Source organism: Bombus impatiens, unplaced genomic scaffold, assembly GCF_000188095.3.
Source record: "Bombus impatiens unplaced genomic scaffold, BIMP_2.2 scf_0442, whole genome shotgun sequence".
NCBI lineage: Eukaryota > Metazoa > Arthropoda > Insecta > Hymenoptera > Apidae > Bombus > Bombus impatiens.
The window spans coordinates 144,511-168,548 of NT_176861.1; the positions used below are offsets into that span (position 1 = coordinate 144,511).

The 24,038-nt window shown below is 40.1% G+C and overlaps 1 protein-coding gene across 4 annotated transcripts in view; it reads right to left on the bottom strand.

Moving 5' to 3' along the window:
- LOC100740344 (epidermal growth factor receptor) overlaps positions 1 to 24,038 on the bottom strand; it is a 174,899-nt gene that overhangs the window by 16,281 nt on the left and 134,580 nt on the right. For 3 of the 4 annotated variants that reach the window (XM_012387009.3, XM_012387007.3, XM_012387008.3), the window contains exon 2: positions 15,234 to 15,565. The exons of the other annotated variant lie outside the window; for it this stretch is intronic. In XM_012387009.3, the coding sequence (XP_012242432.1) occupies positions 15,234 to 15,366 (133 nt within the window). In that variant the 5' untranslated portion in view covers positions 15,367 to 15,565. The remainder of the gene's footprint in view (positions 1 to 15,233; positions 15,566 to 24,038) is intronic. 4 annotated transcript variants of the gene reach the window in all.

A 24,038-nucleotide genomic window follows, 5' to 3' on the forward strand; every position in this document is an offset into this window, starting at 1 on the left:
TTCGATTGTATCCAATGCAATCGATTCTAGTCGGGGATCATTATAGATTTTTGATCGTCACGGTCTTGCGAGCCTGGATCTCGTTTGCAGTAATTCTAATACTCCATGACAACCAATCCTGCTCTGCGCTTTACATTATTCCAGTTTCAATACACGCCAATTAGTCGCGAGTAACATTTTAATAGCAAATCCCATTTTTTCGTCGATATTCCTCTCTATGTTTTCGGTGCTTTGTAATTTCCAACTTCACCGAGTCCACTGTACATAGATTGTTAAAAGAATAATCTCGTGTTTATCTTTAACGACGCACTTGATCATGCTATTTCTGCCAAGATTCATGTGGAACGGGAAAGAGTCAACAGGTGCTCACGTAGTCATTACGTAATTTGCACAAATTGCGAGGTATTAGCGTTTCCAGTCGATACATTCGAAAAACCTTTGTTTTGCAAATTCGCTGTGAACGTGATAGATATAAATTGAAAATAATACGAAGTCAAGCAGTAAATCATACAAAATGATATGCTTCGAGTGAAACATTAACGAAGGCGACACTTAACACACAATGCTCGATCTATAATGAATTACGTGAATAATTTTCTCATTATTACTTAAAATCGACTATCAATCAGCTCAGTCGGCATTCAGCCACTTACATGACATTAACGGAGTTGAAGGGAAGTAAGATCATAGAGAAAAAAAATTTCTGTGACGTAGATCGGTAATCTTCTTTCGACTTTGTTTACTTGGGACGTAGTTCTTCGACGAGCCATTGAATTTAAAAAAAGACGAATTACAATTTGTAATAGATGTTAATCCATGAATATAAAAAACATGTTATTTCATTGGTTTTCATTTCATCTTTACACAAGACTTCGCTCGTTAGTCTTTGTTGTTGCAGACCTTGCTGCATTGACGATGTAGAAATGTCGTGTTGCTTTTGCAGCCTTTTATTTGTAACATTTACAGTTTTGAAAATTAAAGTTGAATGTAACGAACCTCGCCTTGAATATACGAAAAATGATTATGATAGTTTTATCAGTTCAATTTTTTTCAATCGTAACTCGACGTAATTATACATTGCATATGTTCACTACGCTCATCCAGATAATACTGAACATCACAAAATTACCTGCAAATGAATATAACCATTTTTTACAAAACAGCTATTACATAGGTATTTTCATAAGCACAGAAACTGAGAAGAAAACGAATCTAATAGATAGAGCTTTAACTGCTATAAAACTTTCTTGATCTCAAAATGACTATTTCCTTTAGATTCTCATACTTATTCATAAACTTTATTTTAATTGAAAAAGGAGCAATATCGATCGATCCTTTTAGATCCAAATATTTTAAGAGCCTGCGAGAAGAATTATTATTTATTAATTATGTACAGTGGAAACACATCTTTTTGGATGGTTTTGTAAAGAAGACACGATGCACTAAAATATAATATCCAGTTTACCAAAGATAAATATAATTAATAACGCGCTGCATCAGAAAGCAATATCTTCTCCTTATTCTCGCTTCTTATTTTCACAGATAAATCAACATGCGTGTCAATCGAAACGTAGTAAAGCGCGCGAGATTTAAATTCTCTGGAAACAACGCGGCAATCAACATCGCTCGACGAGAGTCACATTTTCTCTTTCCATCCGCGTAGGATAATACGCTCAGGGCAGAGGCGAGAAAGTAACGACGAATCGAAATGAAGTACGGAGGGTAACAGAGTGGACGAGGAACGAACGACTGCATGTGGAATGCGCTTTGTTCGATCTTCTCTCTCGGATCCGCGACTTGAATGTTGTTCCTGTCTCGTTCCATCGTTCCTCTCCCTTACCTCAGGCGGTAAGATTGTTTCTCGATCCTTCTCGTTCTCATCTCACCTCGGCAACCTCAGCAGCCGCCAGGCTGAACCTCGCGCGTTTGTCGAGGGCACGCGAACTCGCGTTTGCCCTCCGAGAGGGTATTAACTCCCAGCCGCTGCTCATACACATCATTTCTCCTGTCGCTGTCTTTCGTTCTCCGCAATTCTACTGCTAGTTTCTACTCGCTGATTGCGAGAATCGTCCACGAATTATCCTGGCCCCTTAAGCATAGAGTTTCATCTTTTTCAGTACATCACTAACAAAGTGACTGAATCTAGCGTTAGTATTACAGTGTAAGAAACTTCAAATTGAAAATTGTCGGAAGACTAACGGTAAGATGAAGATCAAGAAGATGATGTAGAACTTGGGAACAAATAATGTTGCGTAGACCTTGTTAGAAAATATTTAAAATATATCGTATTTTATAAAATGCTGCTCAGTTAAGCTCAATTTGTACATTGATGAACAAAAGTAATTTTCTTCTCTCCTACGTCCAGAAACAAAGTTAATTGTACGTATATTTTCGGTTTCAAGCGAAGAACTGTAGTATTTTTTCCCGTTTCCACGCATTAAAATAAGTCGCTGTATTTAATCAATCGGATTCTCAGGCAGACAAAAGGTTTTTATTATTCGTTGCTTGTTTTCCACGTGGCACGCTGACTTACTATGAACGCTCGTAGAAAGAAAAATTCACGATTCGATTCTCCGATTCCTTGGTTCAAGAATAAGAGTTTAAACGAAGATAAAACCTAAATAACATAATCGGCTTTTTCTAGTGTGTATTCTCATGAGTCTGAAAGACAAAGAACAGATAAGAGAAACTAGTTTGTGGTCAACATGCTGAAACGGTGATCCGTGTTAACAATGGAAGTAGATGCATATCTATTTCGATTTCATGGTCGAAGGTCATGCATGAGCATACCGACTGAAATACTATGGTCAAGGTCGTTACGTTTGACCTTCCTTGAATTGTCGAAAAGGTAAAGCGATAAGTTCCACAATTTTTACGATCCACGAATATAAATGACAGAAAAATAGATTTACGTCATATTTTGCATTTTATGTTGGAACAAGTATGCATTTTGTACTTTGTTTCTTTAAATACGATCGCAAGATCTTCTATGTAATCTCGTACAATAACAAATCGTTATATAAATCACATTTGTATAATATATCAGGAGAATTAATGTTATACGCACATTAACACAGAAGGTTGATTATTTATGACATAAATAAATAATTTATGATATGAGCGAGAGAAGAAAATCGTAGTAATAGTAGATTATGAATAAAAAGAAACTAATGAGATAGCGTTATACATATTATAATTATAAAATGGAAAATAAATTCTTAGAAATTTGCAGAATGTAGAGTATACTAATAATAAGAGGATCGGTGTAATTATATTCGATGTTCAACGACTAATTTGTCAGTGAAATTATTCCAGTTGCCCACAGCTACTCATTAGCAGCGTAATAAGAGCATCAATGAATTCGATAATGAGATTGTGTCCTTTCACTATAGAATATTTCACAGTATACGAATGCAAGAAACGTTGTTACAGCACTTAACACGTCATACCTCGTAAAAAATGTCACGTATACATAAATCTTATTTCCAACTACATTTTATGTTTCTTTGGAATTTCCACGTTGCATGGTTACTGTGTACTCTCTCTCTGCTTGTTTTTATTATCGCTAAAGGCCAACACTAATGGAACACGATTAGGTTAAACGTCGATCGAAGCATCAACCAGTGAAAGTGACTTTCACCCCTCCGAGGATTCTGGAATCTTAAATTATCGATACCACAGCTCGTAAATCATTTCGTTGGCGGTCTGAATCGCGGATTCGTAATGGCCGACGTATAACTCGCGCCTCGGATAACAATCTCTTCTCTCCCTTTCGAGCGGTTTCGCCAACTGCGGCGCAAGGGAAGAGATTTTAATATACGAGCGGACCGAGATCGGTGTAAACCGACCAACTCGTACCTATGGAATCCCTGAGCTGCAGATAAACACGCAGATACGAAAACTCGACACGTTTGCTTGGCAGTCCCTCTTGAAAAACACCTTGCATAAGGATTTTCGTCGGGATATTTTAATTGCCGTGACGAATGATGCTCGCGAATCCTTGGCTTTATTCGTTTCGAAATATCGGTAGGCTCCGTTGCTTGGAATTATATTTCGGTATAGCGTGGTTAGATGAAGATTAGAGAACAGAGCTGCAATAGACTTACTTCACCAAAAACAAGAAAGAGTAAGAAGGCAATAAGTTACATTAAAACTCTCTTATACCTTAATTGAAACTATTCTAATATTCTCTCTCTCTCTCTCTCTCTCTCTCTCTCTTTCTCTCTCTACATATAAACTCCAGAAGTTCTTGAAATATTTTTCTATTAAACGAATGACTTTTCCAACAGCATTTATCAAACACAATGCAAAACATTTTTCACGAGCCTGTCGAATTCGAGATGCATCTCGGTCTCGTTACGTTATAGCATCGCTTTTTCTTCTTGGTCGATCGCGGGGTATCCGGTTCGCCGCGTTCTCCGATCGAGGCGAACGTCTGACATTTAACACGCGGCGCATCGAGCCGAGGCGCCTACAAAGGGAATCGGTCTGTGGTGGATCCAGAACACGAGACCTCGCGATCGATCCATCCAGTGTGAATCGCGTATCGGGCGTCGACCACCCTTGAAGAGACGTACATCTTCCTCCAGCTTTTCTCCTTTCTTATTCCACTTCGAGAACCAAGAGACACAAGGATCGCGATGTGGATACGTTTCAGGCGCCATGGATCGCGACGCCAAGAGTATACCTATTACCGTTCATTAAGTACTTATTTGCGCACTTTCAAATTATTACACATATATAAAATATATTCGGAATGAAACTCCTGAATCTGATTTTATCTTCTATCGTGATTAATCTACCACTTAATAAAAATGCAATAATCGAGAGATTAAATGAAAATTGGTCACGCTGCTGGAAATTGTATCTATACAAATGACAAGTTAAACGGCTTTAAACTTGTCTGTTTAACGTTAAGATCTCAGAGTGATTGAAACATATGCTTCTAGCATTTTTTAACGTTTAAATAGATTTTACGAAGCATCGGCTATTGGTTATAAATAAACACGAAATTTGAGTAACGCAAGTGTATTCTTTCTTTTAGTTTAAATTTGACACCAGTTTTAAGGAGGTTTTAAGAGATAAGGAATTAACAATAGAGAAACATTCTTCGAAGCTTCGAAAATATAACAAAGATATCGATCTTTCGATCCAACTGTATCGGGTATCGAAATATTTATGGTTACGAGTGTCCATATTGATTTCTTCTTTCGTATTTTGCTCGGTATTATTCAAGGTTATCGATGAGTTTTTCCGTGACCATCCTCGTAAGTACGATCGATCGATGATCCTCGCAGTCGTGGTATGTGGGCGTACTCTGCACTCGACTTCCCTCGAGTTCGTTGCAATAAGCGAGCCGATCTGAACTCCCTTCTATTTCAAATCGATAACCCGCATTTCTGCTTCTTGCCTGGTTCGCGGAGCATAATAGATTCGACTTATTTTATCAAGACAGAGAAGATACAGAAATCTATCAGGGTTGGTTCATCTGTTATGGGGCTATCTTACGCAATCTCGGTGAAGCTTTCTCTAAAGAATCGAGCTAAATGGAAAACGTTTCTGCGAGCATTCATACAAAACGCCCACGCTTGACACATTTGTTTCGTGGTCCGATCCGATGATAATTGCAACGTTGCAAGGAGTCTGTGATTTACCAGTTCAATCACTCGCATTGAAACAGTATTTTTGACACATGATAAATCGTGCAAGATTTAAATGTGCTTAGGGCAGTTATCGATGATTGATGATACCTACTCGTTATAAAGAAACTAGCGTCTGTTTCCTTGCTTTCTTATTTCGTTCTAAATTGCATCGGGTTTAATCACTTTTGCAAGATCTTTCGAGTTTTAGGTTCCTAATGATATAGAGATTGAGTAACATTTTGCCATTTTTCCATCAACAGCTTATATCTTTCACGAAATATCATTTGATATGATGCATAAAACCAATATTAGCAATAAGAGAAACAAAAGAATCAATCTGTTTCGAAAATAAACTTCTATTCTCTGGAATAATATAATAAAACTGATTGGCACTGTGAAAACGGTTAAAACGAGAAGCGAATTAAAAATCGGCATAAGCTGATGAAGCAAAAACTCGATAAACTTCTTTTCAATTCGGAAAACCCATTTTACGGAGACGTGTAACAGTTAGCGATCGTTAAAACACGACAAGTTATTGCTTAATTGAATCGCGGAATAACGACTCGCTCACGTAACGTCATAGCTCGACTACCGCAACGAGATTCTCTTTATCACCGCGCATACACCTCGTTATTCTCGCGTCACCTGTCGTAAATGATTTTGCCACTAGTTGTGTGAATATGTGGTATATGTATGAAAACGAATATATCGTGATTGTGGACCTGCCACGTCCGAAAACCCAGACGATGGACACCAATTTTATCGACACGCTTTATCTCGACATGGTCCGATACTCGGTTTAAGTTGGAGCTCACCTCGAAATCGTACGTCACCAACAAATTCCGAAACTTCGGTCGCAATAACGTAACACGTGAATCATGAGTCGATAGAGAAAATGTACAATGTAAAATTCCGTTATAAGCAAAGCCAGGAAGATTCTACGCTTCGAGATAAGACGAAGATTAAACGTAATAAAGTTGCATTACAGGCTTTGAAAGATGTTTCAAAGAATCGAGTTCGAAAATTTGTCTAGTACCTATACGCCAAGTCTTTTAATTTCTAACTAGACAGATTCGATAGGCTAAACAGGAAGAGAAGTTCGAAAATGTAGCGAAAAATAAAATCTCTTCCTTCAAGGCCTCATTTTGCAGGAGGTAACATTTGAACATGTTTAGTTACATTTTTATTTATATATTTACGTATATAAAAGACTTCACCTTAACTTCGATTGTACCACGAATTAGTTTTGGAGTCGTTCTATCGCAAGAGAATAGATCGCATCGAGAATTTTCCAGTCACGAAAGTATCACGCTCGTTAAGAATATCGGCTACGATAGAATAGAAGAAGATTCGACAAAGCGTTGCAAATAGATTCACCGATTGTGAAACGAGGGATCAGCCCTTGAATGCGCAAAGGCCCCCGATGCTGTACATTGGCCATTGTTCGATCCATCGAACTCGACGCCCCACGAATCGTTCTCGATTTCTTCCCGCTGTTCTGGATTTATGTTCGTTTCGATTACCTTTGGCTACAGTATTCTTTTTGCGCTTGAAACGAAGAGATTGCACGCGAGAGATTGCGATCGGCTATTTTCTCGCCCGTGCTTTATTCCTGCTTGCGGTTCGGTTCTTCAATAACGCTTCGGAATAGATCGTATCGATATAGCGCTTCAAGTTTGAACGATGATTTCTGTGTACACTATGTTTTTTGAAATACTACATTTAATTGTTCATCGAAATTACTATATAATATTACGGTGCTTGATATTTTGTGTAAATGATCCACGTAGCGGTTATTATTATATGCTAATGCCTCTCTAAAACACGTCAATGATGCCAATTATTAGTTTGTCTAGATTGTAACCTTCGTTTGGCATCAAAAGCGAGTAACATTCTCTTTTCTATGAATAAATTTTACTTTATTTTCGAATCGCGAGTCTCCTGTTCTCGCGTAGCAAAGAACGGTAAAGGATAATTTGTCAAAGGTTTCGCTGTTCGTAGGTAAGAAGAAAGCGGACCACCGCACAGTTTAGGACAGGTGTCCCATTGCAAGAAACAACGCCCTGCATCTTGTGAATTCTCGAATGCTAGCTCTGAATGCAAACCCAAATGGTGGAATTCCGTTTCCGCCGTGAAGGACATTTGTCGACCATGTTGAGCTTACGCGCAACAGCGTCCCGCGATCCGTTATCCACGGAATGCAAGCGGCGGATTTCAAACCGCGACAGAGGCGATTACAGAGCAATTAAAGTCCTCGAGACACGCGAGGATATCGGTGGCAAGAACACGAGATTGATATAAACGGTGCGGCGTTCGTGCCGAGACAAGAAAGCTGATTTCCCACGTGCGCCACGCCATCTCCTTCCACTTTCCCGATCACGATTTCGCGTTTACTGGCTGTAACGGACGAAGCAACAGGTATTCCTTCGCTGTATGGTGCAATTTTCTTCTTTTTTACGATAATAATATTGCAAGTGATTTTTTTGATCGATATCGGTAAAATAAAGTAGCAATACATTTTTCTGCAAAGATGATATCTTCTTCCTTATGCAAAAATTTGCGAAATTATTAAGACAAGAAGTATTTTGATATTACGATGAGTGATATTCTGCAAAATCTTGAAGAGCGTCAAAAAACACGCTTAGTTTCAAATGAAAAGACAATTTTGGTAAAACTGATTTTTTGTAAAAAGAAAAAAAAAATACGAAATGTGGCTTATCGTGTTCTTCCACCGTAAACTCTGTACGCGTGTATTCATTACACTTTCAACAAATATTCGATACACCATAAAAAATCGCGTAATCTCGCCGGCATGTTAGGCGTGTTTGGCGTGTTTACAAGGCTCGAGGAATGTTTCACGACGCACCAGGCCGACTTACTCGTATCCATTTCCCCTTCGCTCGCTCAATCTCTTTATGGCTCTTCTCGATTTGCCATCGATGAAAAATCCACCTACTCTTGTCTCTCACCCTCGCCGCCGTCCACCCACCCATTTTCGTAGTTAGACCTGCAGGAACCCTAATGGAGAACGGCTGCTGTTCGCCATCCATCAAATGGTCAGGCAACCGCGAAGCAGCCAAGGTGTCGGCTCGACTTTCCGACCGCTCCACCTTTCGACCCGATCAGAACGATCTATTCTTCGCGAATGCTCTTCACGGGAGATCGCCAGACGTTCTATTGCCATGGGAAAGATAGATCATTTCGCAGTGGGTCGTTTCGTTTATCTAGTCGAGATCTAAACGAGAGTCGTTCTATGCTGAATCCCTATATCGAAGGACGATTGTTCTGTCGTGACGCTATGGAAGATACGTTAGACTGAAATGGAACTAACTCACGGTATACGTATATCGTAATTAAATTTATTCTTTTCAATAGCAGCTGATTAGCATCGATAGGAGGAGTATAATATTAAGAGGTTTTAGTGGCAGTACTTGATAATTAGCTGAATGTAAATGTGCGAATTGTAATGGTAACGATGTTTATTATTTGCTCTTCCCAGTTTCAGCGAATTAAATTACAATATGCGCGAGTAAGAGTTAAAGATCGTATCTGGCAAAAAATTCCCAACTGCTTGAATTCCCTACAAATCATAAGAAACTAATCATTTTACTGTATACTAAGAGGCTCGAGTAAATGCCTCAGAAAAACAACTTCATTAACTCATTTCCACTATCTTCTAAAAGGAAACTCCTTTTAAGAAGCCGATCCCTAACAATCATACTTCTTCGCAATTCTGCCAGCAAGGCAAAAACAATATCGTTACTTGAACGAATCGAGTCGCTGACACGCGGCCTATTTAAGAAGGAAAAGGAAACGAGCCATGAATCGTGACGCGTAACGAATGGGCCATTTTACCCATTATTAGTACGCACTTGTGGAAGCACCTGTTACCATCGTCCCTGAGGCCTGTCCATTGGCGCGCCTTGTTTACCCCCTCGGGAGGATTGCGAAAGGGATCGAGCGAAAATGATTAATAGGACTCGCCTCTCATCTGGGGCACGTGGAATTCACTTTTAATTGAATCGATTTTATAGAATAGTTTGCGCAACGAACGCGCTCTTTCAACGCGTGGCTATTCAATTAGTGAATTCTTTGTCGATCTGCACGTGTCACTGTACCGGTCAAATGACTCGGAGACGACGATCGATCTCGGACGTTTAAATAATAGAGAAGTAACCTCGTGGTCGCGACGTTTATTACCGTGAACAGAAATATCTCGATCCTGTAATCGACGCGATTAAACTTTGAATGGCATTTATGTGATGGTTGGCTGAGACGTTCGATGCCGGACGAAGTTTAACAGCGATTACCGCCGGCATTTATTACGTTCGTGAGGCGTTTGGTATTTCTGTCGGGCAGTCGGAACCCCGATACGCGGGTTACTTACGGGCAACCAACTTGACCGGTTGTTCGTTGACGATACGATAGTCGAGATGGTCGAATTACTGCTTTGGCTAGACGAGAAAAACTGGCCGTTGAGCCTATGAGAAAATTTATCCAGCTTTAATGTAAAAGGATCTTTCTTGTTACCAAGTATTAATAGGATTTTCTTCCTTATTAAGGAAAGATTAATAGGAATTTCTTTCGTCATTTCTTTCGTATTTAGTTATGAAAGAATTCGATGATCCTGGTTCCTGAATAGCGTAGATTAGAACTTGTAATTTTATTACGTTCTTTTGCTATACTTTGTAGTCTTTACATCGAAGTTTACGTAATCGTTATAAAATGCAAATTGCGATTATATTAGAAATTTTCTTACGTTCGTACTTTAACATTCGATCCATTCTTGACGTTTGTTTGAAGTTGACGATTGGAATATCTGTAATTTCGTAATATCTGGTTACTTTGAAATTTTTGGAAAAATTAAAGAGAAAACAGTGTTTGTTATGGTCATTTCTCTCTGCCTTTCAATTTACAGAGTTGATTAGTATGACAATTCATAAATATGCTGCCGGTCATATGTAACAGCATACGTCTTGACAGTTTTTACAAATACTGTAATTAACCATAGACTTTCTCGGACGAAAGAGCGTGGTGCTTCTGCAATTTTGTTGCAAACACGAGCAAACGAACAAACAATGAGACATCCTCTGGAATCCCCGCACGAAGATGGTAGAAAAACGAAGGGAAAAAATAAAAGGAACGCTTTCTACTGTCTCCGAACCTGTCCCGATCTCTTTCGAATCCCTACGTCAGGCGCAATCCCACGAGTACATAAATATCTGCCTAGCATATTGAACGGTCATATTTCATGGGGAGGCAAAAAAAGCGAACGTCCCTCGGAAATTCAACGTCTCAATCCGTCTCTGGGATCTCGTCAATATTCCGAGCGGTCAATTAAGGCATGCCTCCCAGATGTCCCTTTCCGATCCTGCACATACACGTCGATGGAGTTGTTGTGCACCGTAGCGAACATTGCACAGGAGGTGATCTTGCATCGCGTTTATCCTACCACCATGTCCTCCTTCTCGGTTATTGCAACATTAGTTCGCTAAACTAAGATGGTTGAAAACGCGAATGGCTAAAATGACACGCTACGATGAAGTTGATGATAATTGATATAAATGAAGAGGACGATTTAAAAGCGTAGGAAGAAGAAAGTGTTAAGAGGAGTATTTTAGACGTTTAGACGTCGTACCATAATAATGATAAATTTAATATAAGGAATATTAAAAACTTAAGTTCAGTGATAATACATGTAGGGTATTGAAAATATGTCGAGAAAATTGTAGGTGAAAAATTTAATCGATTAAATGAAGAGAAAAATCCTTGGCAATACTTGTCTTTGAAATCCAATTACCTTTTCGCTATACTAAAGTACTTCTAAAAATTCAGTCACGCTAACGTTCTTATTAAGATATTTTTCTTCTTCTTCTTTCAGCCTCCATAAATGTTATCAATGGTGGAATCTTTCAAATTAGATACTTTATCCTACATTAAAGTTCTTCCAATAACTTCCTTATTAGAAGCAATATTTGTTTCTCGTCTGTAATCTTCGCGAGCCTTGTCAATAATCGAGTCGAAATTCATTCGTTTCCCGTACCAAACTTTTAAAGATCCAGTGCCAATAACTTCCTCATTAGACAGAAAGCTTTCGAAAAACAAATCAAACATGCGGCGTTCGTAAGCCTTATCTATTTCACTCTACACATCAGCCATCACAACTCTATAAAGGCACGAAATCAAACGAGTTATTCCACAACGTGCGCAATAAAAGGTGCGACAAAATTTATCTCGTTTTACAAAATTCTAATGGTTAGTTCACGGCAGCTTGTAGCCGACGAGTAGAAGCCATAAATCGGGAGATATAAAGGATGTAAATCCGAGTACATACCAAGCCTGAGCTCGGCTCTCGATAGCTGCACGATTATAATACACGGTGTGGTAGCGGTGTCGTTAGCGAACACATGTTTCTTCTTTCGAGAAACGATACGCGTCTTTAACACGGGTAATCCGGAAGATCGACGGCGTATCAGGCGCCTACTTAAAGGGAAAGCCATGGCTCGAGTTGATAGAATTAATGCGTCCTGATCAAAGACCGACCGCCTCCGTAAAAAAAACCCAGCCACGAATTTCGTTAATGCAAAAGCGAACGTGACTGAAAGCGCACGAGATCGGTCCCGCTTCGCAAAAACTTATTTCCGATCGGCGTGACCGCGACTGCTTTTTACCGAATGTCCAAAACGATGTCTTCGTTAACTCCAAAATTGCATTCACGGAGACTGAGAAAGGAAACAAGGGAGGAAAGGACCGTATAACGTCTGTCGTTTGTACTCGTTATAGCTATGTCATTAGTTCTGAATGTGGGATGCGAGTTGAGAAGGTATTCGATATGTGGTTTTCGACGATATATCGCTATATTGTTAATTTTAATGTAAATTGTTAATTGGAATGAGAATAAAATATCCCTGTGTTTAGTAAATTTCTGGAATAGCACGTTATTATTTGAACGGCACAGATGGAACACACAATATGCCACGTTTCTTGCCTTTCGTAGAAGAGCGATTTTAAAATTCAGTTGCCCTCTCCGATGCTTGAATTATATCCAAGTACTGATATTCTCTTTGTTACAAGTCAGAAAATTAACGAAACAGAAAAGTAAGATGCGGAAAATTAAACAAATAGAAACAGGACGAAAGTTAGTAATACAAAGAAACGTGCTCTAATAAACTAAAATAAAATGCATTTTTAAATAAAAATAAATTTCATGGAAATTTATTTTCAATGGAACACTTACATGCGATAAGAAATGCTAAAAATCTCAAATGTCAAAATAATAAAATAAATTGGGAAAGAAATTGAAGTTTGACAATCCTTCGACGTATTGAGATAAATCTTCACGACTGAATAATTTTCCACGCGGTATAAAAGTGGCTCCGCATTCCAAAAAAGAACCCTCCGAAATCCACGTGATAAACAACACGAAACTTCGATTAAATAACTCTTTTCGGTTCATAAGACGAGGCAAATTTGACAAGTTATGTGATAACTCATCGCTGCAGTCGCTGCAAACATTTCAATTTGCCTGGCAAAATCTATGTATTCCCACAGTGTTCAGCGAATGCGCCATGTTAATTGGCGCTTCATTTCCAGCTGCGATTCACGCTAAAAGCTCACAGCGATAAAGTGCAACGATTAACTCGGCACGGAGTATAATTTGGCGAAGAAAAATGTCGCCTGTCGCTCGAATATCGTACGGCAATAACGTGTCGAATGTATTTTCTCCGACGAAATAAAAAATGATAGAAGAAAATCATGAAGAGTGTCTGCACACCGGCGACACCACGTAGGTTACAGTCCCCTAATGGCCACGAACGTATCAACCTCCCCTTATCACGTTAATGGAAACCTTTATGGAGACCACTTTAGGTGATATCTCTCGAAATTGCGGCACACCGTGGAATCTTGGGTGGTTATCTGCCTGACGAGTCGCGTCTTTAGGTTCCGAGCATGGACCCCTTTTTAACTCGAGCATTCGATACGTTCGAAGGAAATCGCTATTTATTGCTTTTCACCCCGCTAATTCGCTGACACTTATCTAATTACGGCGTTAAGTAGAGAAAGCGTGTTTTGGCTCCGTTAGCCCGTATCGTTATAGATGATTAGAAAGTGATATATAAACTGGACAAGTACATTGTTACGCGTTAATGTATTTTGAAAGAGGAATTCTATTCAAGTTTGTTACGATATGTAATAGAGAAATTCGTATGTTCAAGCGTACTGTCGTAACGATGATAGAATAAAGGAAGTACGCTCGCACTTTTTCGCCTTTTTCTCCAAAACCTTGAACTTTACTAAACTACATCTTGATTGCAACTCACTGACAAGCAAGATTTTTCATTCGTACGTTAGCCAACGATCTTTCTACGAGTCGTTCTCCAATATACAAAGCATCTTGAAAGTCGAAGGCGCGTCGACGAGTACAATGTTGAAGTTCAGTCGTATATCACGAGAAGAGGATCACGCGTGTGGTCCAGAAAAGTGTGCACCGGTAATAACTAGGGACGTAATAAAAGTAAACGGGAAAGGTCTTCTTGCCAAGACGAAGCAGGCACACGGCGATGTGGGTCAAGCATCGACATCGCCAGGAATCAAGAGGAATCTCGTTGTTACACGCGCCGGTGCACCTACACGCGCGTTCCCGAAAGCAACGTAAATATTTCCTAGCGGAGCTCGTGCTAGAACGAGGCGGGATTTAAAGAGTTTCCTTCTGCTCGAGTGGGAAGAACGGTACTTTCCAGGTACTTCGAGTAAAAGGAACCCTTCGACCGATCGAGCAGCCACCCACGCGGTCGTAAAACCTGGCGCAACTTTACTTTCTACTTTTCTAGGCGGCCTCAATGATGTACACGCGACCAGGAAGAGTTCTCCATTAGGATTCAATCTGAAAGGTATCGTAACGCGGTGTACGCGTGTCTTCATACTGGTTCGTATTGGTCGAACCGTACGATCGATGTTCCCAGGCTAATATTTGACGTTCGTAGTGGTTCTAATGCGTCTTGTACGAATATAGCCGAAAGATTGAAAATGTTTAAGAGCGAGACATTTTCTGAGAATATTGCTCGTTCGAGGATTTTCTAATCTTTCGGTTATGAATACTTTAAAAAGGTCAAGTAATGTAACTTTGGAGAGTTAGAGGATATTTCATTTTCAGTTTCTAGCCATACAAACGAATACACGGAACGATGAAAGCACTTCGTATAAATTATTTCCATACTGCACTGTGTTTCGTATCGTCTATTACAGTTCTACTGTAAACATATTTTCTTTGCACATATTTGCAACTTTAAGATCGCTAAATTTTATTCGAACATTATCGGTTTTGTGTCTATAGTTTATTTAAACGAATTTTTTTTTTTGCTACAAATGTTAAAAGTTTAAAACGTGAAAAAACATAGCTATAGCAGCTAGTAACTAATATCAAATTAGTTGCATATTTATACAAATTGCTTTCGTACCATCGTAGTAAGTATTACGTTACTTGACATTTAAATCTCGTTATAATTAGTATATATATAAAATAATTTTTGTATACCAATAATATGAAAATCGCAAATGGTTTAAGCGATGTTTCAGGAAAGGACAACTCACTTTTTCCTTTGACAAATTCGGAGCTGAGATCCGCTGACACATTGTAGCTACCGGCGACGATCACTAGAAGAAAAGTCACGCCGAGGAGGTTGCAGGTCGACAGCGTTCGTGGCCCGTGTCGGTATTCAAACATGATGAGCTTTCATGCCCTTTACGAACCCATGGACCTTGCCAAGGTGATCTCGACAATGATTCCCACTTCTTCGTGCTCTCTTCGACTGTCACGAACAAGGAGAATATCGGAAGAGTCTCGAAGAAGCGTTTCCGCTGCTGCCATCGCTGTCTTTTCACCGTGTTACTTGCATGGTTTGTGTCACGGGACCTTTTCACGTCTGTAATACGAATAATTCACTATTAGAGTTTTCGAAATTCTATATCCTATTCAAAAAAATTCACGGGATTATCATAAAGAATTTATAATTTCTTTATTTAAGAATATAATAATTTTTTAATGTTTGGTATCGTATCAAGTTTAGTGTTTTTCGTAGAGGTTTAGTCAGATATCGTAGTTTTACTATTTTTAGTACGTTTATTCAAAGCTACGATCACATGTTGTCACACGAGAGCGAAAAGTCTTTTTATTTGGCTCTTGGCTAAAATGTCTAACGCTTGATAACAGTGCCCCATCCTTCGTTGGAGAAATAATAGAGAAATGATAATAATAGAATATTTATAGTATCAACTTTAGCGGCACGTGAGTCATAGGACAATTCGAATCATGTTGTTGTTTTGCCTCGGAGTATTAACACCGTTATGATATACGAAATGTAATGATAAACAAACTCCGGACAAAACAATATAGCCGCTACGCGCAATCGTTGACCGAAGTCGAATTTAAACTTTCCGGTACTCCCCCGACCAGTATAAATAAACAAACACGATCGTTACAACAATGAATTAGTATCGAGCGTTCTTATAGCGAGTTAGTATCGAACAATCTTATATCGAGCGAACGTACGCACTAACTTGTATACGCATATCAAGCAACACTTAGCGAACGACGACTAACTCTGTACTGTGAACTGTTTTAAATATATTGACTACACTAAGCATCAACTCGTCTCATCGCTATATAACCGACACCTTTAATCGTCTTCCACACAACGATTTTTATCTTAAATCTAAATACATCTTTACATATTTGACTAAAACTTAGAGTTATTAGGTAATATCTAAATGAATTAAGCCCAAGACACTCGAACGAATCGGTACATCTGTTCTCACACGAACAAATTTAACGCATAAAGCGGTATTATCTAACGCGACATATTCGCGTGATTTTTCCCGAGAGTATTCAGCTTTCCAGGACACCGTATGATCAGCATCGATTCCCATACTTGGGCAGCGTACCTCGATTTGGAAATAGAGCACACCGATCGCGAAAAAACGTCTATTCGCCTTTTACGCCGGCAATTGTTTTGTCGTCGCCTCGGCCAAAGGGCTCGCCTTCTTTCCCTTCCTCGCCAAAGGTCTCGTGGATTGTTTCGAACAGATCCAAAGAAGAAGAAGAAGAACAAGAACAAGAAGAAGAAACGACAACGTGACGAAGAGGAAGAAGGATGAAGAATAGAGGACAAGGAGAGCAGAAGACGAGAGAAAAGAGAGACAATGCAGCGAACAGCAGGTGTCTGCTCTTCCCTCGCCCCTTTTCTCTCCCTTTATTTCTCTCTTTCTTCATCTTCCTCCTGGCCGTGACACGATCTTATCCCGGAGGCCCTCTCACGGCTCCTTCTTTGTTCTTTCGCACTCCCCGCAGAGTGGCGAACACGGGTTGCCTTATTCGGCCGTGACGGCCAACGATCAACTTAAACAAATGACGTCGACTAGGGGATAAACAAACTCCGGACAAAACAATATAGCCGCTACGCGCAATCGTTGACCGAAGTCGAATTTAAACTTTCCGGTACTCCCCCGACCAGTATAAATAAACAAACACGATCGTTACAACAATGAATTAGTATCGAGCGTTCTTATAGCGAGTTAGTATCGAACAATCTTATATCGAGCGAACGTACGCACTAACTTGTATACGCATATCAAGCAACACTTAGCGAACGACGACTAACTCTGTACTGTGAACTGTTTTAAATATATTGACTACACTAAGCATCAACTCGTCTCATCGCTATATAACCGACACCTTTAATCGTCTTCCACACAACGATTTTTATCTTAAATCTAAATACATCTTTACATATTTGACTAAAACTTAGAGTTATTAGGTAATATCTAAATGAATTAAGCCCAAGACACTCGAACGAATCGGTACATCTGTTCTCACACGAACAAATTTAACGCATAAAGCGGTATTATCTAACGCGACATATTCGCGTGATTTTTCCCGAGAGTATTCAGCTTTCCAGGACACCGTATGATCAGCATCGATTCCCATACTTGGGCAGCGTACCTCGATTTGGAAATAGAGCACACCGATCGCGAAAAAACGTCTATTCGCCTTTTACGCCGGCAATTGTTTTGTCGTCGCCTCGGCCAAAGGGCTCGCCTTCTTTCCCTTCCTCGCCAAAGGTCTCGTGGATTGTTTCGAACAGATCCAAAGAAGAAGAAGAAGAACAAGAACAAGAAGAAGAAACGACAACGTGACGAAGAGGAAGAAGGATGAAGAATAGAGGACAAGGAGAGCAGAAGACGAGAGAAAAGAGAGACAATGCAGCGAACAGCAGGTGTCTGCTCTTCCCTCGCCCCTTTTCTCTCCCTTTATTTCTCTCTTTCTTCATCTTCCTCCTGGCCGTGACACGATCTTATCCCGGAGGCCCTCTCACGGCTCCTTCTTTGTTCTTTCGCACTCCCCGCAGAGTGGCGAACACGGGTTGCCTTATTCGGCCGTGACGGCCAACGATCAACTTAAACAAATGACGTCGACTAGGGTTTCGTCGAGTCCTCCCTTCTAAGCAGCAGCCTGATTACCACCAGTCTCGTCTTGGTCACTCTCACCCCTTTCTGTCGCTCTTCTATTAATTACGATCCTCCGCTGGCCGATTACGGTTCAGTCGTTCAATCTCGAAGTCGATGAGCGACCGTTCGATCGTGTCGATCGTGATTGTCGAGCATTCCTCGCGCTTCGTCTTCGCTTATTCCCTCGCTCTTCGTTTCTTGCACGAGCTTCTTTCTCTCGGCTCTCCCCTTTCTAACTAGCTTCCCATCTTTGTCCATCTCGCTCGTAGAAGCGACTATCGTCGTGGTACCAGGCTGTCTGCCGATGAGAAAGACGTGGGACGTCTTGGAAGCTGAGGGCTCGAGACACGTTTGGTTAAACTAGCGCGAATATTTAAATTCATCAGGGTCATCCGGGAGCCAACTGAAAATCCTGGCTCAGGATCTAGATCGTCGTGCTACCTATCCGTATTGGCATTCTTGATACGTACGCGACAGTTAGACAATCCTCTGACAGCGTAGTAAGTAAATTACAGATTGAAATTAGTAATATGAATATGACTAAAAGAAGAAGAGCTAACTAAGCACAACCTCGTTTCATCTACTATCATATAGAATACCGAATTTTGGATACTTTATGTATTCTTGCATATTTTGTATATTCTATGCACTCTTGCATCATTAAATCTTCCATAGGCGTAGAAAAATCTAAATACACCGTTGAAGATGTGAAATTTACTGTACTATATTTGTGTTATACTGTGAAGAAGTTCGATCAATTTCGTAGAGCAAGGACGTTTACTTCCCGAATATTTGTCGTATTCAATTTCATTTCTCCTATTTCAATATACGCAACAATAGCGGTGGAAGGTTATAAATTGCTTGCAATTACAAAGTAGAATACCCGCTTATCGAGCAATACTCTCCTAGAAACCTTACTCAGAGGCTCGTGAAAGCGGATCGTATCAATCAGACATCTGCGATCGCCTAGCTTTCAAGATCTATTAAGTCCTGTGCCAGTTTCGTCCTTACGAAACCATGTTTCTCATTAACAATGTTATTCCCTCTTATTTTAAGATATTTCTCCGAAACTGTTTTTTTTTTTTTATATATCAAACAAGCTTATCAGCCTTCGCGTAGTACGTTACTGTGACCTCGTAGAATCATTTCGAAATAACCGCCACAGTACGTCACACCGAGAAAGGATTAAGAACTCTTGTACACGTCCATTGGATTAATAACGTAACAAGATCCGCGTGATCTTTTTTTAAAATGTTTTCTCACCACGTTCACGGCGATACTGTTCGATTTGCCAATGCGTGCTCATTTTGTCAAAAATCGTGCGAACAAATCACGAGGAACGAACCGGTTTTGTCTGTACGTTCCGGTTGACAGGGTAACTCTGGTTAATAGTCGGGCACGTTATTAGCGGCTAATTGCACGTTTTGTCCCGATTGTTAATGAGTTCGAGCGCATTTTGATTGATCGTTCGTTGAACCTCGACTGTTTCGGTGCCATTATACAGCGCCACATACCATTGTTTGCACCTCTTTCAGAAACTTTCCAACTGAATGCAGAGCTTATTGGATAGACTCGTTGGTCCCTTTTTAGGGCACCTCCTTCGTTTAGGGCTATTCAGAAACTGAAGTAGAAATCCGAGGTGTTCTTGTTCTTATTGGCCACGTCGAAAGGGTTACACTTCACGTACTATATACAAGTTGGATCGTTTCATTAGCAACGAGAGTTAGAAACTTGCTGGTGAACAAGATGCAGGATAATGCGTATTTGTAACGACGAGTTTTTTCGACTAAGTCGAGAGAAGGAAGAGAAAGTTTCGCAATTATGCTCGTAGACGATCTGTATTCTGGTGATTCATACTTGCAATTTCGGCCACGCTTCCAGTTTGCGCGTATTTTAATCTTTTAATGGCGTATAAGACATTTTACAATCACGTCTTATTTATAATTATAAAACTGTTTATCAGTCAATTATCACTTTGTTATTTACGAAGAATATGATTAAATATTTTCTATTTAGATTTATTTGAAAAAAATTCTTTAAAGATTGTTGTGTGTTGAAAGATTGTGAAAGTCATTTCATACTTATGCAACGATTCAATTTATTATTTACATTTCTCGTTTGTTTATCTGCTCCTCTCTATTTGATTACAATTTCTGTATTTATATCTTCAAGTTGACTGTTTACTTTTTCCTAATGTTTATTCGTATCACCGACTTTATACATCGATTTGTTTGCTTATCGGACTATTTGTTTATATTTTCGGATCGTTTGTTTAATGTTTCAAGTTACGTTCTTCGATTGTTTGTACACAATGGCGAACACGTACAACATATGTACATAACCCAGTAACTATGCAGAAACACACCTTCGTGTATCGTTTACAAGAAAAAAGTCGTAAAGTTTCCACTCGAGCATAACTAACGTTGGTTATTTGTTATCTCCTGTTGGAATAAAACTCAGCGTTGCTGCATTCGACACGTCTGATCGCCACTATCATCCGTTGACATCGACAGAATCGACTAAGCAAAATTTTTCTCCATGAAATCGAGCAAAATGCATTTGTCATTGTTGTATCGAACGAATTGACACGTCGATCCTTGCCACGGTGACTAATCAACGGGGTGTGTCGCCCATGGTCTCGTTCGTTTGTCCTCAGAGTCTCGATTCCGCTGGTATATACGTTGAGCCAGGCAAATGGAAATGCACGTGGTCGTCATGGTCGTGTATCACGATATCGCGGGCCTTTCTCTTGTAATTACTCGAAAGAGAAAAAGCTTTGATATACACGTCCCGAATTTTGATATTTCTGTTCTGTGCGCGAGAAATTGCTTGGTTAACGAGGCGGTTTAACTGGTTACTGCAGAAGGTTGCGCGAAACACGCTCCTGATATCTTTCGAGATAGAAAAGAACATTAAACCTTGTTGGCTATCGAAAGCAAATATACCGTATCACGCAACGTAAATTAATGAGTTTTATAGACCAATAGTTGACAATGATTAACAAGGAGCTAAAATTAGTGACAGCCTATACAAATTGACAAAACATATTTTCATAATTTATTTCAGAATAAAAGAATAGTCTATTATCTTAAAACGTAATAGCTCTTTTGGAATAATGATCGGTGTAGAGTGTATTAAATTACAAATATTTCCAAGTGTTTTAATTCGTCGTGTCACGAAGGCAAAATAAATGAAACGTTGACGAACATCGCAGTCTGTCAGATTCGCGATACATCGTGGTGTCGACTGTTTGCAAACTAATGTCATCCAGTACAGTCGTTTTATTAATATCAACGAGGAGAGATTAAGAGGTGTGGTGTGGTTCGCAGACTTGCCAAAATAAAGATATCGTAAGATAAATAAACCTTGAGTTCCTGCAATATTGCATTTATATCATATCACCGCGGAATTTCTCATCGAAGCAATTTACTCCTTGTCGTTCTCAGATAAGCTTCAATTTCGTTTCGCAATTTCAATTTCCAACTTGTTTCTTTCTTTTTTTTTTTTTTTTTAATATTGGGTTATTGTGCAAATCTTGATTGCAATTCTGTGATAACAACGCTGTATACGTTGATATAAATCACGCTAGCACTGCTTCAAAGGAGACAAGAATCAAATGCTTTCGAGATCAAATGGTATCGAGATCGTAAAAATTTCAACAATTTCTTGTTTCGACGATAAATCCGAAGATTTTTATAAAGAAAGCACAATGCAACGCGTAGATGGACGTTATAAGATGGACACAGTATATGTAGCCACCTAATATCAGCGAACAAATTGCGGAATCGAGTCTCCGTATCGACTCTCTCGAAAGTATGGATCAGAATCAGCGCTATTGACAAATGGATGCAAGCTGTCGCGCGTCGCTTGGCTCGATAATAAACGACGATAAGCCCGAAAGGGCGTAGGCGATGAAAATACGCTTCTGAAGGCTTGGCAGAGAAGAAGGAAGGAAGTCGTGTCTTTTACGAATAAAAACTTTGGAATTTTCTTCAAGTGGCGAACCACGGAGGGAAGAATGCCAAGAGAAGCTTAGTCGAACGCGGTGCCGCGAATGCCGGAGCAGAGTTCGCAAAATGACGACGAGAGTAAGAAAAGAAAAGAAAGGAAGGAAGACAAAAAGAAGAAGAAAAAGAGAAGTAAAGAAAGAAAAAAGGAAAGAAGAATCGAGGTAGACCAGGGTCCGGCATACGGACAACGTCGGTTGTATTTATCGACGCAAGTCGTCCACCTATGTTTCTCGAGGCTGCTCCTCGGGCCTCCGGCATCCTGCTTTATCTAAAGTCTGGACCTTGTCCCTCGTCTTTCTTCCCTCTCCTGCGAGAGGCAGCCCTGCCGAGAGCATAAAAGCGGCATCTTTTGAGGGAGAAATCGTGGCAAAAAAAGGGCTGGGGAACACGGCGAGCAACCGTGTTAACTGCGCTGCTTATGCATTCATATCCTTGTTTCGCGACAACCTGCTGATTGTTTCCACAAAACGCGACAAACCCCCTTGTACCCGTGTCCAGGCCGGTTTTTCGGTGGCCAGCCACACCGGACACGCTAGCTGCCGCCCCAGACGCGACGCAGCACCGGCAAAAAGGATCAATTTGTATGCGGGTGAAGGCTTCGACACTCGCTTTCTCTCCCTTGGTCCTCTCGATTCACTGTTCTGCACACTGTGTAACGTCTGTACGACAATGGTTGCGGGGGCTGTACCCAGTGAACAACAGCCATCCGAGGAGCTCGCGATCAACCAGGAAACGCGATCAAAGTCACGGTATTGCGATGTTTGTCGCGTAAAATACGTGGTTGTTTATAGGAATTGTTTGTTGAATTGGCGTTCCGTGAATTGGAAGATGGTGCGAGTGAAGGACTATGATGGAAGCGAGAGATTGTTGAAATGGTTGAAACTCCTTTTTAAATTTTTTATTTTATAAATCGCGAGCTTTTTACCATTTCTTTCAGAAGTCATACCCGTTTTTGTGATACTGTGTTATATCATATCTATATTAAACTTTCTCTTACTTATACAAACAAAAGAATGGTAAAATTACACATTTTTGTCTCAATTATGATAAATCCTGATCTTAAGGCACCAATGTCTATTCTACATCGTACGTCTGTAAAAATTTATCGAACCTATGCGTATAATATTAACGTTTATACGTCTGTAAAAATTCAATCAACTTAACAGTTTGTAAAAGCCTGCTTGGAAATGTTTCAGAGTGACCTTGAGTATGCAATATCTTGGGCTCCTGGTTAGGTTGGTGACACGGTTACCTCGATTATCGCAAAAAATTCCACGCACCGATTTCGTCGTCTGTGGATCGTTGTTAATGGATCGAGAGCGTGGAATCCCGAGGGTGCACCGTGACGTTTGTCGAAACGTCGAGCGGACAGGGTTTGCGGCGCCAGTCGTGGCAATAAACGAGCGTGAAGTACGGCCGAGCGATTAACATAAATTAACGTTATTTACCCGTGTGTAATATTTCTTCGTGAGCATATCGCGTACATGATTTATCGTAACGAGGGATCGCGCAGGACACACGTCGTTGGGGAGAGTCAGCTCTCGTGCGGAGAAAACAAAGAGAAAAGGTAGAAAAGTGCCGGATGAAATATGGCAGCAACTTCTACCGCGTTAGAATCTCTCCGTAAACTGTACGTGCCAGAGCTAACGGTACAATTCCCCTTTTTCTCTCCGCCACATTTTGCTGTCAGCCCTTTCGTCAGCATTACTTTAACATGCACTACTCACAAGCACGTGTTATCTATCTTTCGTAGAAGAAGTCTGATTACGAAGCTGTGATAAAAGGAACAGCGACAGAAGAATCGGGTCCTATGAGGTTCTGGAATAGTCCTGGAAGAGGAGACGACAGGAGAGAGAGAGAGAGAGAGAAAGGAGAGTGGCGG